The 19973-nt window shown below is 38.1% G+C and overlaps 1 protein-coding gene and 1 long non-coding RNA gene across 3 annotated transcripts in view; one reads left to right on the top strand and one right to left on the bottom strand.

Moving 5' to 3' along the window:
* Positions 1-692: 692 nt before the first annotated feature.
* Positions 693-8039, top strand: LOC125372401. Its single transcript, XR_007218109.1, has 2 exons — positions 693-3190; positions 3227-8039. It is a non-coding gene; the product is annotated as an uncharacterized LOC125372401 (long non-coding RNA).
* A 4719-nt stretch (positions 8040-12758) lies between these two features.
* Positions 12759-19973, bottom strand: part of LOC124110992 (solute carrier family 15 member 1-like) — a 52987-nt gene continuing 45772 nt past the window's right edge. For both annotated transcript variants that reach the window (XM_048381801.1, XM_048381800.1), the window contains 3 exons: positions 17636-17767; positions 15997-16104; positions 12759-15571 (listed from right to left, as the gene is read on the bottom strand). In XM_048381801.1, coding sequence (XP_048237758.1) covers positions 15383-15571; positions 15997-16104; positions 17636-17767 — 429 coding nt within the window. In that variant the 3' untranslated portion in view covers positions 12759-15382. The remainder of the gene's footprint in view (positions 15572-15996; positions 16105-17635; positions 17768-19973) is intronic.

Genomic DNA, 19973 nt, shown 5'->3' with positions numbered 1-19973 from the left:
CTTTACTTCTTTTGAGTGGTATATTTAATCAGGGTTGACAATACTTGAATACACAAATTAAGACTTGGAGAATTGTCTTTCTTTAACTGAGGTTTTCATGTTTTTGAAACATTAATTATTGTAGGATACAGGTGTGATCAGTTTGATGTATCGAAGGTAGAAATTGATCCTAATGTACATCCTGTTTTTATAGCCTGGGGCCTAATAGGAGGAAATGTGCTACATTATATCAATATGATAGTCAGTGTAAGTCATCGTACTATTGCATTATGTGAATTGTTTACAGTATGACAAATATCAGACTTTTTATGGGAATACACTCAATGTATTTATTTAATTTCATAAAAATTCAGGGTTTATTACAGATTGAATGATAGTCCCTTTGTTTGCCAGGGATTTGGAAGTACATTGTTAGAAATATCTTCAAGTAGTTCGGATGCAGAGATTGAGAGTACTCACAGTATACACGCAGACAATGTTGGAAGAAATAAACATTCAAGACTCAGTGTATGAAAGACACTTGGTAGATAATTGTTAGAAACGTGTTACTGTGGGTATTAAGTGAATATGACAATTCAATGAATGCAATAGTATGGTTTGTTGTGTGCCATGACCCTTCATGCTCTAGCGGGGAGAGCCCTGGGAGTGGGGATCACTCTACCCGGGGGAGGGGAGGGGAGGGTGGAGCCCTACACAGGGGAGGGATCAGGATGAATGCCACACTCTAGTGATCAAGTTACCATGAGGACCAAGATTTAGACAAGGATGTCAAGGATAAACGATTTAGGTAATTTGGACACGTTTTGAGAATTTTACTAGTATGAAATAATGATAAAATTGTAACATTTTCTGCTTGTCTATATTTGGTAAATCTGTCTGCAATTTTATGCTGTCTGTGTTAATGTTCATCTTATAATTTGACAGGACTAAAGTTAAAATATTTTGGTGTCCCTGGTAGTTTAAGCTTGGTCTGTGTGATGAGTCGAAGCTTGTCAGGCCTTTTGTTAGGCTGTGTGTACATATATATCTCGGAGACAAATATTGTTGATTTGTATGCATACTGTTGTTGGCTTACAAATGTAGGTGTGTTGAATATCTCATGTCATTTTTGTACACGTAAATAATTATATTTTTCCACTTTTAATAACTTTGTACAATTAAAGTTGCCAATGGTAACGTTAGAATGTATGCCAAGTGGTTGATTGTATATAGAATTCCTCGTGACAAATTTTGCATATGAAAATGCAATGAAGTTTTTCATCCACTCCAAGTGGTCTGGGTTCCAAAGACATGTTTGTGTTGAAAGCAAATTGAGAAATGGTAAGCATTTTAACACAGAAATAACTTTGACAGAAATATTCATTTAAATTTAAATTAAAAATTACCCAAAGAAAAGTCGGAAGATGTACTCATTCACAATAAGAAGTTGTTCATAAAACACCCTGTTTTGTAAAAAGAGAGTGCCAAATCAATTTGAAAAAGGGAATTAAAAATATTCCTACAAATATTATTTACAGTGGTAAGTTCCAGGAAGAATATTTGGAGTTTTCAAAGTCCAAGAAGGAAAATTTGATTTGAAGAAAGAAATTATTTTGATTCTGAACAATTGGAAGACTAAAATTGTACATATTCATGTGAAAACTATATGAAATTTTAAATCTTTAAAAGACAAATTTAAGGAGAGTGCAGAAACTTGATGGAATCTGGACCATCTTGGTTGTCATTGGTTACCGTCTCACAGATACCTAGAATCATGATAATCTTCCCAGAGATCTCGTCTCATCCATACATGCCTCATCCAGTCAAGTTGATGCAGTTAGATCTTGTTGTCTCTGTTCACTGTGCCATTATCATCCAAAGATAGGAATCTAGCTTTGTTACACTGTCACAATACAAGGAGAACAGTGGCTTAATCATCAGCAAGAAGTTACTGTTTTTGTGGAGAGTCGCCAGGTGTGTCGGTCATCCACTTGTGATGCCTCCTGTTATATTGGACAATAGGACTTTCTGCAGGGATTTACCTAGGTACCCAAGGGCAGATATTCAACCCCTATCAAACAAAATGTTACATTTCCAACTAATGGTATAATTTAAAAAAAATATTGTTTTAGTTTGCAAAGGCTGCTTGTTTTTGACAGACCCAGAAACCCATGCTTGTCATACGAGGTAACTTGATGAATCGAGTGGTCAGGCTCGCTCCCAGTTGCATGGATCGATGCTCATGATGTCAATCACTGGATTGTCTGGTCCAGACTCGATTATTTCCAGACCTCAGTCTTACAGCTGGAATATTGCTGAGTGAGCTTTAAACAACAGTCAATCAATAAATCAATCAATCAATCAATGTTTTTCACTGATGAAAGTATCAAGAGAGAGAAATGGCTTTAATACTTAGTTTTACATTTCTGTATTGCAGTGTTAAAATACCTCCGAATTTAGATAGATAGAAATCCAATAGTTTTAGACAGTTTCGCTGCCACAGGAACATAAATTGAAAATTCTAGGTAAATCCCTGTTCAGAAATCATGAGATCACAGGCAATTGAATCAATAATTGTGAATATTGTGAATCAATAAATTCAAATTAATCATTACCGTATTCAACCCAATAAGCACTTGGGTGATTGAAAAAGTTAGCAACTAGTAGGGTGTTATAACACTACCAACAATAACAAGATATGCTTGATAACTGCCATCTCAAGTGTTTTTTTAATCATTTATTCATTGTATTACAAGTACTCATTTGTGGGAGTTTTTGGCACCTTGGCTGAAGCAACTGGCAACTGCTACTTTGTCCATGTGGACTGTCTTCAATGGGAAAGGGGTCTCGAATGTCACTTCATGTAAGGGGGGGAGGGGGGGGGGGATTCCTACCATTTACAAGATGCTTATTGCATTGAATACGGTATTCCATCGTCATGTTATCAACAATAATACGTACAGTACTGTTATGTTGTTTCAGGTATGATTAATCACGAAAGAAGTCTCAACACTTTTAAAGATATGCTTGTATATTCATGAACTTTTTAAGAAGTTGAATGATTTTGTTGTTGAAATATTTCCAAATTGTTATTACTATTTGTCTCAGCAGAGGGATGTCATTCAGTAGCTGCAAAAATTGATGGTGAAATTATTGTCAAGTAATAGCTGTGAGTTGGAACGTGTGTTTCCTGAACCTGGTGATGGTGCAGGTCTTGTTGCAGGTCTTGTTGCAGGTCTTGTTGCAGGTCTTGTTGCTGACTTGCAGCAATGTAAAAGGAATGAAATTATTGCCATGTCATGAAAGTGCTGTTACCACTGGCAATTGAGATTTCATGTATTAAATTGTTTTTTTGAGTTCAAATGAGTACAAATCTTTTAAAAAACATCACCAAAGTGCTATCCACATTTTAATGTCAATTTTCATGACATGAATGACAGAAAATATTATTTTCTAAAATTATACTGTTTACTTGACGAATAAATTTCACCTGTGTCCATTGGAAGAAATCATGAGAAGAAAGCTTAAAATATGCTGTCAGTTTTACTTGTAATATTTATAATGTTCTGTAACCAACCACATTGTAGTATATAGTGTTTCTCGTTTTAATACATTTCAAAAACGGAATGTCGGAGCAGTTTTATGTAGAGTTTTGATACCATTTTTTTTAGATGACAACGACATGTATGATCTCAATTGTGATATCAGAATCATATTCTTAACTTCATCCAGTTCTTGAGGAAACTGCAGGACAGTTTGTAGGCACAGTCATGTTTGTTCATGTTTAAAGCATCATTCCTAGGGATGTTCACCATAAATATTCTATGTAGTTTCATGTTAATCCATTTGCAAAGTGCTCCTGAATTTCACCACAGATTTCACACAAATTCATGCCTGAATCAGGTTTACCTATTTGAAAGATGTTATTTTTCATATTCAACAGATGTGAGATATGCAATGTTATTGCCTGCCTTGTTCTTGAGAAAACCCATCAGGAGAAATATTGACAAAAATCTTATACATTCTTAGTGCTTCTGTTTTGTTAGACTAAAGATTTTTTTATGAACAAATAAACTTGCAAACAAAACGGGCAGTGCCATCTTGGGATGAGAGAATTGATGTTGTAAAAGAAATATTGTGTGTATGATGGGTTTTCAATGTGAAACTTACTTCAGCTGTCAAAACTTGTATTCTGACAATGCTCTTCCAAGAGCAGCCACAAGAGCACCTGTCTCTGGTTCAGTCCCGGTGTATGCTGACAAATTGTCAGGAGATTGAGGTATTGCGATTGTAGTTTCAATACTTAACAACTTACTAAGATGTAGTGTTGAGAAGTTATATATTTTGTAAGGTGGTGCCATTTACTGAAATATTCAGCTATTAAACTCTCAGATGCCATATTGTACGATATTTGTTATGAACAGGTTAAGACAATTTGAAATCTTTGTAAATATATGCATTATTTTATATCATATTGCCACAAAAAATGAAAACTAAACCATTTCCCCCTGGTATTTAAATAATAGAGACTGATAACATGGAGTATCAAAGAGTAACCTCTCATACATAGAAGTAACCAGGGATGTTGCTGGAATTGTTCCAAATCTGCAGCAAATGTGAGTAGATATTCCCAATTCGGAATCAATATGTCCCAGTTCATGTTGTTATATTTTTGACTGATTCTATGGCTTTGATAACAGTGCCAATGAAGCGGAAGAGGATTTGTTGCTTAATTTCCCATTAAAGTATTGAACGCAATGTTACAGTAACTTTGAAAATTACCAATTTTGAACAAAACAACATTTTTAAATTGGCCAACAAAGGGCAGTTAGTTTGGAATAGTGTTAAATTCCTGGTCAAATCTAAAGTGGCTGATAGTTCTTTTTGTGTTATGAATATATGTAGTTTGGACTGTTTATCCCAAATAAATGGTATTGTGAGTTTTAAGGACACATGAGATAAAACGTCAGGAATTAACCTTGAAACTTTAAGACTAAAGCACTTGGTATGCATGGTTTCAAACACACTGTTTGTAGATTAGGAGGATTGGGCATATCAAGTTAGTAATAGTGCTATTTTTCTATTTTTTGCTAAGTGTGTAGAAGCTTTTAACTCAAACGGGTTTAAATGATATCTGGCTAACCTAGCTGTTGCTGGTGAAGAAGTTTGGGCACTGAACTGCAGATTTCTGTATCCATATTGTCTTGTCTGTGGGAACTAAAAGGTCAACCTGGTTTTTGCTTCCTTAAACTTTTTTAATCAATCCGGTGAAAGTGTAAATAGATATACAGCACTGATATAATTTGTGATCCTTTTTTAAAAAGTGACACTTAAAAAGCTAGAAATAGTTTTATAATTCAATTATTTTCAGCTGTTGTTTTGAGATTACTGTTATTTTGCTGTGGAGAACAGTTGTTCTGATGACGATGGCTTAATGGGAGATTTTACAAGTAGTTTCCGCAAAATGTTTGATTGATTAGAAAAAGTGCCTTTAGAAATGTATGTACGACATTATGCAGGACTTTACAGCCTGTCACAAATCACAGTATTTTACATGCATTATTTTCTTCTAACTCTTTCTCACAACTTTGATATATTCATGATAGAAACGTTTTAAGAGTAGTTTCATGAAGGTTTAAATACTTATCTGAACAATAGGAAAGTCAATGCACTGGTGGGTTTTGGGTTGTTATGAATCAATTAAAGCTACTCATCACAAGATCAGACATTTGCGAAAAGATTTGATAGAAAAACCTATCTAGTCTGTAAGATTATCCTAGACGCTTAGAGACCTACCTACCAAACAGTCGACATCTTAGTCTAGACTTAGTATTCATCTTGTGTAGTTTAGTGAAACACTGAAGTTTCCTAAGTCTTAAGGGAAGATCTTTTAAGATGTTCACAAAGAAATAGAGACAGTGGGGCAAGTATATTCTAAATAATTCGCAAATCACAAAATGAGGGCTCTGTTCCACAAAGTGATCTTAGCACAATAACCTCAGTCAAAGTTATTGTATGGGAGTTACGATTGTCTTAGCACTAAGATTGCTTTGTGAAACACAGCCTCATTGAAATCCGATCTTAGTTCTTGCTAGCGCTAAACAAGGATCTGAGGACACCCCATTACAGGTCGCGAATCTTGACCCACCAATGAAATGACTAACAAGAAGTCAACATCAGCCAATCAGAAAGCAGCTTTCTCAAGTTATATGGCACTAGTTTCAAACTGGTGACTTGCATGCCAGACTTCTTTTTGAACAATATTTTGTCAAAGTTCCTGATTCAGAATTTGAAAACTGAATAAAAGAACATTCTGGAATGTCTAATAGATGGAGAGATTGTATGGCAGTATTTCCATCAGGCTATGCAAAGTCTCTTCCATTCAAATGTTTATCCCATTGAGATAGACAATCACTCGTACAGTCCGCAACTGTCAATCAGAATACCCTGTGTAAACCTTTTCATGGTTGCATGATAGGAAAACACATTCCGACTGTCACTTTCCTGATCTGATTAGCGACGCTGTGATTGGTCCAATGAAAGATCACTCTGACAGGACCCACAAGGGGATGTCCTCAGATCTTTGTTTAGCGGTAGCGAGAACCAAGATGTGAATTAAAAGAGATTGCAGTTATTAATCACAACACATCAGCTAGATTGTCAAAGTTTGCGAATGAAATACATACATACCAATGAAATTTCAGTATAGATGTTTCTCAAACTGGAGAGATTTTATGACAACATGTGTACATTTCCTGCAATGTTTTCCCATGTTCAAGGGGCGGTCGGGTAGCCCATTGGTTAAAGCGTTCGCTCGTCACGCTGAAGACCCGGGTTCGATTCCCGACATGGGTACAGTGTGTGAAGCCCATTTCTGGTGTTCCCCGCCGTGATATTGCTGGAATATTGCTAAAAGCGGCGTAAAACCATACTCACTCACTCACTCACTCACTCACTCACATGTTCAAGCATGAGCAAGTTAAAGGTGTATACATGGCCTGGCTGCCGGCAATACTGTATCATAGCATTACACTGTCTAGTGATTACCTCACTCTATCTGCTTGTCATACCTCATGGTGTTTTTACATGTCAATATTAATCATGTACCATCCAGTCTCACTCGTTCATCACCTTCACTGTGCACAACCATACGTCCTTGTAAACATTTAGCCAAAAACATACACTGTAAAATTTGTCTTTTTGTCAAAGATTTAAGGCTTTGATAAAAGAATTGGTTCTCAGGCAATGGTTTTGGAAAATATTGTGCGGGCGGCTGTGTCTTTTTCTTTTTTGGGGGGGTTGTGCAAACTAGTATGTAACCAAATAAACAGTTGTGTAACCAAACAAACAGTCGTGTACGATCAACCTGGGAAAGGGCCTCTCTACATAAATGTATTCCTTGAGTAAAATAGTGGTAGACAATATTTGACTAGCGTTGGACTTGGAATACATGTGTATTTAAGGATTTTTTTCTTCTAAAAATGGAATTAAAAACAAAATGTGCGGCAAACTTTATGATGATGCGGCCGGTGCCTGAGAACCAAGACTATTATTATTTAGCCGAATCAGATGCATTTTGAGCTGATAGAAATGTTTGAAATTCATCTGAATGTCGCATTTCAGAGATAATCTTTTAACCATTAAAAAGAATTTATGATAAATAACTGCGCTGTAGAAAAGACATCAGTCTCAAAGATGAAAGACTGATTGGTGGGACATTGTTTTCCTCATGGAATATTGGTAGTAGTCATGTCAGATATAGTCTTTCAGATCGTTCTTTGAGGTATTTCCTGTTTCATTTACAGCGGCATTTTGTACATCTCAGCGGCACATGAATCACTCATTGTAACATTTCCCCTGTGTTTTGTATTGTGATCAAAACACATGGAGTCCATCTTTGTGACACATGCACTTGTATTTTGTATTTTGTACATGATTATTTGTTTGGCTGTACATTTCCTGAGCTGAAAGGCGGGAAATATTGTTTGTTTGTACCTCAAGTTGTTTTTTGTGGAGTTTTTGGAACTCACAAGCGTGAGTAAAATGACGCTTAAATATGATCTTGGCTTTGTTCTTATTGGTTATTGTTATATTGGGTTGTTGATGTACCCATGGCACCCTGTGAAGATCCGGGTAGAATTGGTCATCAGCAATCATGCTTGCCATTAGAAGCTACTAACAGGATCAGGTGGTCAGGCTCGCTGACTTGGTCGCTGCATGTCATCGTATCCCAATTGCGTGGATCGATACTCATGATGTCAATCACTGGATTGTTTGGTCCAGACTCGATTGTTTACAGACAGCTGTCATATAGCTGAAATATTGCTGAGTGAGGCGTTAAACAACAAACAAACATGAATACTTGGAAGGAACAGGTATGTGGTGTCTTTCATTGAGGAGTGAGTGAGTGAGTTGGGTTTAATGTCACTTTGAACAGTATTCTAGATATTTCAAGGCGTGTCAGCTAATGTGGCATGACAACTCAAAGTCTCAGACATTTACCACTTGGGTGAAACCCACCATGGGTATGGCGCTGACAAACCTAGAAACATAATTTGGGCGAACCGGGATTCGAAACCCACAACCATAGGTTTCTAGTGTGCAGTACCTTAGACAACTGGGCCAATCATGCCCCTTCTCATTAAGGACAGAAAGAAGAAATACATTTTCCTCATCTGTTGTTTCTTGGAGACAGTAAGATGTGGGACAGGCCCGTGGAACAGTGGGGTGTTGGGTAGCAGGACAGGCAGGGATGAAAATTTAGAAATAATTTATTATGGCCGAACATTGAGAAAACTACAGGTGATGGGGATAGAGGGCAAGATTAACTTCTGAATCAGCATCACAACACATTCAAACACACAGACAAGGAAAGCAGTTTGATAGTAAAATAGATTTATTAAGACAGAGTTGTTAAAGTAACAAGTATACCTCACATTATTAAACTGGAATACCGTATTCAATGTAATAAGCACCCAAGGCGCTCTCAAAATTAGAAATAGGGGGCTCTAATTAGAATATAATTTTGGTGAAGAAAAAAAAAACAGAGTTGAAAGATTGTAAATTTTGTGGTTTATGCTGACAGCCTAAAATAATACAAAAGAAAAGTCTGTGCGTATTATACACGACAGATATAGTTTCCAGAATTTAATTAAGGGTGCATATAACACATGAGTGCGTATTATACACGAATAAATAATGTCTTGTGGACATTAATAAATCGGAAGGGGTGCTAATTGGGATTGTTCACTTGCCAATATACTAGCAAATTTCGCTGTGGGCGCTTATTAGACCGGGGCGCTTATTACGTCAAATACGGTAACTGAAAATGTATTGAACAAATGATGTACAACAGAGCATAATATCATGACACAGGAATTTAACCCCTTTAGAAGGAGTAATCCAAGGTCTGTAGCACTCATGGACTACACCGTATCGTCTGTCAGATACAACTGTACCACAGCTGTATGAACAGCATAATGCACTGAAATGATCCTTGACATTATTTGTGGAGTATATACCACAATTTGATTTATATTTAAAGTGGAAGACAAATTGAGATTTAGTGTAAGACAACTTACACATTATATTCTACTCAAAAGATGTTAAAGACTGCACAATTCTTTCATGAAGGAATGCCATGAGAGATTAACTATAGTGATATGAAAGAATCGGGTGTTCCTTAACTTCTTTTGAGTGGTATATATTCTAATCCTATTTCTAATTCTATACTATTAAAACAATAAGAAAATGTTAAGTATTAATAGTATTTACTGAATATGATCGAATGAAATAACAAATAATAAAAATAACAGCTGAGACTCAAATACGGTCGGTCACCTATGCATGTAGTGTCTTGTAAGATAATGGTAACAACAGCAACAGAATAAAATAACAAAAATTCTCAAAGAGAAAGGTAAGAAACAAAGCCTCATCCCCAGGTTTCAAAGGCTCCATCCTTTGATGCAGGATACAAAATTTATTTCAAAATCAATAATTATAACAACAGGTTGGTGAACATAAAACACTCAGAAGAAGTTAAAGAACACCAATTCTTCTGCATTACCATAGTTAATTTGTTTACTATTGTAATGTGAAAGAATGCAAAGACAGATTAACTAGAGTATAATGAAACAATCTGGTGTTCCTAACTTCTTTGGAGTAGTATATTCAAATTAGATCTCTGATTTCTGCTACCAAAGGGCATGTACCCATCAAACATGTAAATGTGATGTGCATGAGTGAGTGAGTGAGTGAGTGAGTTGGGTTTAATGCCGCTTTTAACAACATTCCAGTTATACCACAGCGTGTCAGCTTAATGTGGGTTAAATCCCAAAGTGCTGCAGGTCTCAGACATTTACTCATTCTGTGAAACCCACGAGCACGGGTATGGTGCTGACAACACCTAGAAACATAATTGGGGTGAACCGGGATTCGAACCCACAATCATAGGTTTCTGGCGTGCCCAAGGGATGCAACTCTGCACAGCGAATAGCGGCGCCTTGGACGACTGGGCCACCCGTGCCCCCGTGATGTGCATGAAGATAATGGAGACGTTTCAAGTACCCCATGAGACATTAGACAAGGCTCAAAAACAATTCCAAATTCCGCTGAGCTTGCAAAAATAAACCCCAAAAACTCAACTGCCTTTATCCTGATGAATGCACACAATCTGTGCAAACAGTTATGTTAAAAAACATTCAGTCAAAATATAAGTATTTGTTGTGGCTTGTAGGAATATTTTGTTGATTTGAACATTTTATTGAACACAGCAGTAAACATAAATTAAATATGCAATAACTTTGTGTTCCCTTGGTCTTGTCCATCACTGAACGTACATCAATAAGTTCTAACTTGGAATGTGAAATATAAGCTGCTTGGTTTTAAGTCAAGTCTTGAGAAGAATGTCTGGAAGCGCATATAATACAACATGGCAGTTTTGGAAAAACATATTGAACGAACAACGTGAAGGCTGTTTCATTGGACCATGAATACAGACACACTTTTCATCTCATCATACCAAAAACTACCCTAATAACACCTTTAATTATATAGAAAATATAGACAATTCACATACATTATGTCCATATAATTACACATGTACAACAGAATAATTATGACTACATAATTTACAATACAACAGAATAATTATGACTACATAATTTACAATATACACTGTATATAAATATACTTGGGGCTTAAAGGTGGGTGTTGCCTATATTCTTGTGTCAAGTCTACAGTAAAATAGATATATTCTGTAATTGATAAAAGCCCCACTAATCATAACACTGTGACTGGTTGGTGATTGGTCATGTGATTTAAGACTGAAAAATACATTTCACTGGTCCAGCGAGTTTGACATTGCAGTTTGCCCAATATTAAACTCAGATCTTAATGCTCGCTACCGTGATCTGATTTTAATGAGATTGCAGTTTGCCTGTCGAGTGAATCATGTTTTCCTTGTAAAATCAAATATACAACTAATTAAAACATGATTGATGGATCACGAACACTGTTATAATTTTTGGCCAGGAATAGATATTTCAACATAACCACTTCCAACTGGATATCTACAGTGAGTGAGTGAGTTTGGTTTTACCTGCTTTTAGCAATATTCAAGCAATATCACAGCGGGGGACACCAGAAATAGGCTTCACACTTTGTACCCATGTGGGGAATCGAACCTGGGTCTTTGGCATGACGATCAACTACTTTAACCACTAGGCTACCTTCCAACATTTCAATCCTGAACAACTGTATTTACTAGGGCTGGGACGAGTCCAAATTTACTATCCGGGTACCCACCCCCCTATTACCCGACCCTACCCGGGTACCTTCTGTAGGTCTCAAGAAGTAGGTACAAAATGTCCGATTGAGAAACGTTTGATGTAGCTCTGGTAAAATGTGTTTAGATACATGCATGAAACGATCTGGTGTATACACAGAAGTTGACTGAATTTTTTTTATTCAAACATATAAAAGTCAGAAGGAATGGGCGTAGTAGTCAGGAAGAACTGCGAACATTAGTGACTTGTAGTTTAAACATAGAGTATTAGATACTGTTTATCATTAAACAAAATATCACGTGACTAACCACGGGTTTGTGTAGTCCTGTGGGACCCGGGTCCTAATCAGGACCCACCCGACCCAAGTACCCGAGTAACCCGTCCCAGCCCTAGTATTTACACATATTTGACAGTTTCTACCATTGTCAATACTTCAGGGGTTTGTGTACATTGTACTCCTCCATCATCGTCAACACATACAACCGCTTTCTGGTTGAGCTGCTATTTATAAACCACGAATCAGGCCACTGCCTGGATCCAGCGAGAATAAAACCAGAGAATGGTCCGACCAATGAACACTCAGAATACATCGCACAAACAGCAATATTTCCTGAAAACATGTTCCATAGCAGCCATGCCCACAGGCCCAAGTCAAACTGAAGCATTGAGAACTGGTTCAGAATTATTGCCCTAAAATGCTACAAATCAGAGAGGACCATCATCTTTGGATTTCCACTTGTCCTCAGCACAACTTACTAGCCTTGGGCCAGCAGACAAGCGTGAATTTCGTAAATTCGAAGGCTGTACAACTGTTCCCTAAAACTGTGGCAATATAGAACATAGCCAATAAACAGGCGTAAAAGGGAAACAAGTGAGTGAGTGAGTGAGTGAGTGAGTTTGGTATAACGCCGCTTTTAACAGTATTCCAGTTATATCGCGGCGTGTCAGCTTAATGTGGGAGGAAAGCCCGAAGTGATGCAGGTCTCAGAATCGCGGCACCTTAGACGACTGGGCCACCAATGCCCCCGGAAACAAGTGAAGAGTCTGGCATCCTTACAGAACAGTATAAAAAGGCTATGCTGTAAACGTCATGCTTACAGGCACAAAAGAGGAGTTAGCAAGGCTCCCAGTGAGATTCCAGGCAGTGAAGGAGAGGGCATTATATGTGGAGAATCAAACCCAGACTTTCAGTGTGATGAGTGTACACTCAACCTGGCCACCGTACTGCTCCAATACCATAGATAGATTTCTATCAAATCTTTCCTATTTACAAATATAATATATTTATACAATATTATGCTTATTGAATGTGTATAACTATGCCATTTAAACTACCTATAAAACAAAGTTGATAAAAAGAATATTAATGTATAGATGTCATTAAATATCACACCATGTTTTTCTCTGTACCAGTTAAACAGGCTTCATTCTTAGTGACTATATCTGTGAACAATCCAATCTTATTCAATTCAGATCTTGGTTCTTTCTACTGCTAAACAAAGATTGCTTATCACATCAGGAAAGGGGCGGTCAGAATGTGTTAATCATGCAACCTCGAAAAGGTTAACACGGTGTATTCCTAACGACAGTTGTGGATTGTACGACTGATTCCGTCAAAACATCATTTGTCTCTCTCTTCAGTGGGATAAACATTGGCATGGAAGAGACTTTGTATAGTCCGTGGGAAGTACTGCCATACAATCTAGGCCATCTATTAAACATTCCAGAATGTTCCTTTGTTAAGTTTTAATCTTTTGAATCGAAAACTCTGTCAAAAAATTGTTCAAAGCGTTGTGTAGCATGCAAGTGCCAGTTTGAAACTTGCTGTAAAGCTCGAGAAAACTGCTTTCTTATTGGCTAATGTCAACTTCTTGTTAGTCATTTCATTGGTGGGTCAAAGAAATGACCTGTAATATCCTCAGGCCTTTGTTGAGCGGTAGCAAGAACTAAGATCTGTTTTAATAAGACTGGTCAACAATCTATCAAATGAGATCATTCAGAATATACGTACATACAACATGATTCAGGCATGAACTCAGTGTAAACACATTCACATAATACTACAAATATCTGGAACAAAACATTCACAACCATAATCTCAAGCCATGTACATCAGCATCCATATGTCCACTCTGATACACGTGTGGCATTGCAACCATGGATAAACAGGATCAACCCAACTAATCTCAGGTACTTACAATCACTGCCCACTTGATTGAAGAGTCAGTGAGTGAGTGAGTGCGTTTTACACTGCGATATTCCAGCAATAGGCCAGGAGAAATAGAGTTTGACCCTAAACAAATTGCAACAGAAATAAATCCAGCTGTTTTGTACTCAGTCAACATCAGTGAACACTATACTAAAAGTCTTAGTTAATCCATCGAGAGGAAAATATTTTGATTTGACTCTAACTAAATTAACTAATTAATATACACTTGCGTAGATTGATGCTCATGATGTCATTCACTGGAATGTCTGGTCCAAACTCGATTATTTATAGACCGCTGTCATATAGCTTGAATATTGCTGGTTGCGGCGTTAAACATCAAACAAACAAACAAACAAACAAACAAACAAACTCAGAATGGGCAGTGTACACACCGGACTTCCACCCACGGGACTTCCGCCCACCGGCCACCGCCACATCCCTCGCCCCTCCTAGATTCCTACAACACCAAGCTGTTCCCCTGTTCCTACAAGTCATCAACTCTGATCCCCACACCCGTACAGAACTTGCATATAATTACTGCAGGCATCTAGATGTACAACACAACTGACAGTACATTTAGGCCACACTTAAGTTTATGAATAATTTGACCTCATAATTCAAATTATTTTTCATTTGCCAGGATGCGCTCTTTTTGCTGAATTAGGAAAAATAGAACTACAAATACAAAGTTCTGACGAAAATGGTAAAATGCATAGAAAAGTAGACAGTCACAGCAAACCTTCTAATGAAGAGAATAGAAATTAATACTTGTAACATTAAACTGATGCCAAATGTCCTATTTCCTTCACAGATATAGCATCTATGGTCTCCCCAAAAACTATAAAAAATAAAAATAAATAAAATAAAAAAATGCCCCCAAAATATATATTTTGATATTTAATGCAAAGTACAGTTTCAAAGTTAACCTACTCCAAAAATCTGTGACCCGTTATATGATCAAGTGTGGCCTTGTCATTGTGAATGGAAAAAATGTCCACATGAAAAAAACAAAGCATCAGGCAACCTTTGTAGTTTTCATATATGCTTTGAGAGTGGCTTTCCATGAACGCCAGTATAATTAGGAGAGTTAGAACGGTATTTTGAATAGTTTCTTCCAGAAGACAAGATTCTATTTCCTCTAACATCAATCTAATGCTCCCATGCTAATTTTAAAACAAGATGTCCATGTTCCTGTAACCATGGTAACAAGGTTACACCACCTATCTTTGTGAGTTATATCCATTATAACATACTTGTTTGTTATCCTTATCTTCCAGTGATATATCCATATTTGTTATAACATTGTTCAATCCCTATCATTGAGTGTTATATCCCTTAGGACATGTTTGTTATCCTTATCAAATGTATCCGTATTTTTGCAATTGTCCTTATCTTCCAGTGATGTAACTTATGCTTGTTTGCCATCCTTATCTTTGAGCGGTATCTCCTCCTTGTCCTCATCCACCAGTCCGGCCTCGTCAGTGTCACTCCCACTGGCTGATGATGTGACATACAGGTATTTATAGAACAGCGTCATGATGGAGAAGATGATTGTGGCAACACCCATGAGAGCAGCAAACAGGAAGAATTCTGCAGTCTAAACACAGCAAACAGCCACCATTAAATACAGCTATCTTTAATAACTAGGTAAACAAACAAATAGTATTCCATATATTGACTGAGTAAAGGACTGATCATTTGATATTCTGGGAGGGGCCCTGGGATTCTGTAGGGAGACTAGACTTTTTTTCAGCTTCAGCTGCAAAACCAGATCTTTTTTCATTTGAACCATGCACACTTTTTAAAAATCATTTTGCAACAATGTATATTTTGTGGCAGAAACTTAATATTTCTTTTATTAGTCTGAAGCATAATCATTTATTCCAAGAATATATATTTTTTCGATAAAATAGTCACAGAGTTTGACAACCTGATCCATTCACCTGCCTCGTATGACGAGTATCTCTTGTTTGGACCTATTCTAACCCTGAAGCTGAAGCGGAGTTCTCTAGTTTAGCTCACCTGGCTGGGCAGCAGCTGCACCTCGGCAACAATGACGACGACCAGATCCCCCACCGCTGTTGTCAGCAACCATGCAGCCTGCACCACCGACTTCAGGCCATTGGGAGCCTACAGACAAAGACATACTAAGTGTTACTATGGAGACCATTTGGAGCCTTCAGATACATAGATACCAGGGTTGTCAATGGAGGCCATTTGGAGCCTTCAGATACATAGATACCAGGGTTGTCAATGGAGGCCATTTGGAGCCTTCAGATACATAGATACCAGGGTTGTCAATGGAGGCCATTTGGAGCCTTCAGATACATAGGTACCAGGGTTGACGAAGGAGGCCATTTTGAGCCTACAGATACATAGGTACCAGGGTTGATGAAGGAGGCCATTTTGAGCCTACAGATACATAGGTACCAGGGTTGTCAATGGAGGCCATTTGGAGCCTTCAGATACATAGATACCAGGGTTGACTATGGAGGCCATTTGGAGCCTACAGATACATAGGTACCAGGGTTGTCAATGGAGGCCATTTGGAGCCTTCAGATACATAGATACCAGGGTTGTCAATGGAGGCCATTTGGAGCCTTCAGATACATAGGTACCAGGGTTGACGAAGGAGGCCATTTTGAGCCTACAGATACATAGGTACCAGGGTTGATGAAGGAGGCCATTTGGAGCCTTCAGATACATAGGTACCAGGCATCTTCAATAATTTGTGCCAATGTGTTTTATGACATCACATTGCTAAAGTCCTCGTTGCAAACGATGACAAGCCCCCCCCCCCCCCACAATAGCAAGAGCCCCTTAACACATGTACCAAGCTGCAATGAAACATTGTTCATAGTTTTCAAATCATGCTCCAGAAACATAATTCGGATGGCACGACAGACGGACAGATCATTTGATGACTATATCCCCCTACATTATTGCCATGGTGATAAAAACAGTGGAACAACTATTATAATGCTTATAATGAATTACTGAAAAATAAAATACATAATGAGACACCTTTAGTCCCTACAACGTATTAGGGTTAGTGCAGTATGTGAAGGAAAAGTGTTTTGTATGGCTTCTTTGAGAGTCATTGAGAAGTTGGAGTACTAAGTAAGGAGAAGATATATGGGTGAACAATTTCTTTATTACAGTTAGGGGTGATGTAGGTTCTAACACTTATGGGTTAATAGTGTTAGAGTGAGTGAGTGAGTGAGTGAGTTGGGTTTTACGCCGCTTTGAACAGTATTCCAGTTATATCGCGGCGTGTCAGCTTAATGTGGGAGGAAAGCCCGAAGTGATGCAGGTCTCAGACGTTTACCACTTCGGTGAAACCCACGAGCACGGGTATGGTGCTGACAAACCTAGAAACATAATTGGGGCGAACCGGGATTCGAACCCACAATCATAGGTTTCTGGCGTGCCCAAGGGACGCAACTCTGCACAGCGAATCGCGGCGCCTTAGACGACTGGGCCACCCGTGCCCCCTAATAATAGTGTTAGAACCTACAATGAAATGTCGCTCCTAATTGTAATAAAGATGCAGTTTATCCACCTTTTTGTTTCGTATGAGTGAACTAGTTGCACAAAACAACAATGAAAACTAAATTCCGATCTCTGCTGATACAAAGAGAATCAGGTTATGGACTCCTACCTGAGAATATGCAAAGGACAGGCCAGTGACGGAGAAGAGGACCTCCCCGATCGTGATGATGACATACTGTGGAACTAGCAGGAACATGGACACCTGATTTTCAGCCAGACCCTGGTACACTGTCACATCCGCCTGGAACAGAAGATTGTCAAGTACACCTAGAACAGAAGATTGTCAAGTACACCTAGAACAGAAGATTGTCAAGTACACCTAGAACAGAAGATTGTCAAGTACACCTAGAACAGAAGATTGTCAAGTACACCTAGAACAGAAGATTGTCAAGTACACCTAGAACAGAAGATTGTCAAGTACACCTAGAACAGAAGATTGTCAAGTACACCTAGAACAGAAGATTGTCAAGTACACCTAGAACAGAAGATTGTCAAGTACACCTAGAACAGAAGATTGTCATGTACACCTAGAACAGAAGACTGTCACATCCGCCTAGAACAGAAGATTGTCAAGTACACCTAGAACAGAAGATTGTCAAGTACACCTAGAACAGAAGATTGTCATGTACGCCTAGAACAGAAGATTGTCAAGTACACCTAGAACAGTAGATTGTCACATCCGCCTGGAACAGAAGATTGTCAAGTACACCTAGAACAGAAGATTGTCAAGTACACCTAGAACAGAAGATTGTCAAGTACACCTAGAACAGAAGATTGTCAAGTACACCTAGAACAGAAGATTGTCAAGTACGCCTAGAACAGAAGATTGTCAAGTACACCTAGAACAGTAGATTGTCACATCCGCCTGGAACAGAAGATTGTCAAGTACACCTAGAACAGAAGATTGTCAAGTACACCTAGAACAGAAGATTGTCAAGTACACCTAGAACAGAAGATTGTCAAGTACACCTAGAACAGAAGATTGTCAAGTACACCTAGAACAGAAGATTGTCATATACACCTAGAACAGAAGATTGTCAAGTACACCTAGAACAGAAGATTGTCAAGTACACCTAGAACAGAAGATTGTCAAGTACGCCTAGAACAGAAGATTGTCAAGTACACCTAGAACAGTAGATTGTCACATCCGCCTGGAACAGAAGATTGTCAAGTACACCTAGAACAGAAGATTGTCAAGTACACCTAGAACAGAAGATTGTCAAGTACACCTAGAACAGAAGATTGTCAAGTACACCTAGAACAGAAGATTGTCAAGTACACCTAGAACAGAAGATTGTCAAGTACACCTAGAACAGTAGATTGTCACATCCGCCTGGAACAGAAGATTGTCAAGTACACCTAGAACAGAAGATTGTCAAGTACACCTAGAACAGAAGATTGTCAAGTACACCTAGAACAGAAGATTGTCAAGTACACCTAGAACAGAAGACTGTCACATCCGCCTGGAACAGAAGATTGTCAAGTACACCTAGAACAGAAGATTGTCAAGTACACCTAGAACAGAAGATTGTCAAGTACACCTAGAACAGAAGATTGTCAAGTACACCTAGAACAGAAGATTGTCAAGTACACCTAGAACAGAAGATTGTCAAGTACACCTAGAACAGAAGATTGTCAAGTACACCTAGAACAGAAGATTGTCAAGTACACCTAGAACAGAAGATTGTCAAGTACACCTAGAACAGAAGATTGTCAAGTACACCTAGAACAGAAGATTGTCAAGTACACCTAGAACAGAAGATTGTCATGTACACCTAGAACAGAAGATTGTCAAGTACACCTAGAACAGAAGATTGTCAAGTACACCTAGAACAGAAGATTGTCAAGTACACCTAGAACAGAAGATTGTCATGTACACCTAGAACAGAAGATTGTCAAGTACACCTAGAACAGAAGATTGTCAAGTACACCTAGAACAGAAGATTGTCAAGTACACCTAGAACAGAAGATTGTCAAGTACACCTAGAACAGAAGATTGTCAAGTACACCTGGAACAGAAGATTGTCAAGTACACCTAGAACAGAAGATTGTCATGTACACCTAGAACAGAAGATTGTCACATCCGCCTGGAACAGAAGATTGTCAAGTACACCTAGAACAGAAGATTGTCAAGTACACCTAGAAGAGAAGATTGTCAAGTACACCTAGAACAGTAGATTGTCATGTACACCTAGAACAGAAGATTGTCAAGTACACCTAGAACAGAAGATTGTCAAGTACACCTAGAACAGAAGATTGTCAAGTACACCTAGAACAGAAGATTGTCAAGTACACCTAGAACAGAAGATTGTCAAGTACACCTGGAACAGAAGATTGTCAAGTACACCTAGAACAGAAGATTGTCAAGTACACCTAGAACAGAAGATTGTCAAGTACACCTAGAACAGAAGATTGTCAAGTACACCTAGAACAGAAGATTGTCAAGT

Source organism: Haliotis rufescens, unplaced genomic scaffold (assembly GCF_023055435.1).
Source record: "Haliotis rufescens isolate VD_foot unplaced genomic scaffold, xgHalRufe1.0.p SCAF_4, whole genome shotgun sequence".
Lineage (NCBI taxonomy): Eukaryota > Metazoa > Mollusca > Gastropoda > Lepetellida > Haliotidae > Haliotis > Haliotis rufescens.
The sequence above is the reverse complement of the archived record's forward strand: the minus strand, read 5'-3'. Positions and strand labels throughout refer to the sequence as shown.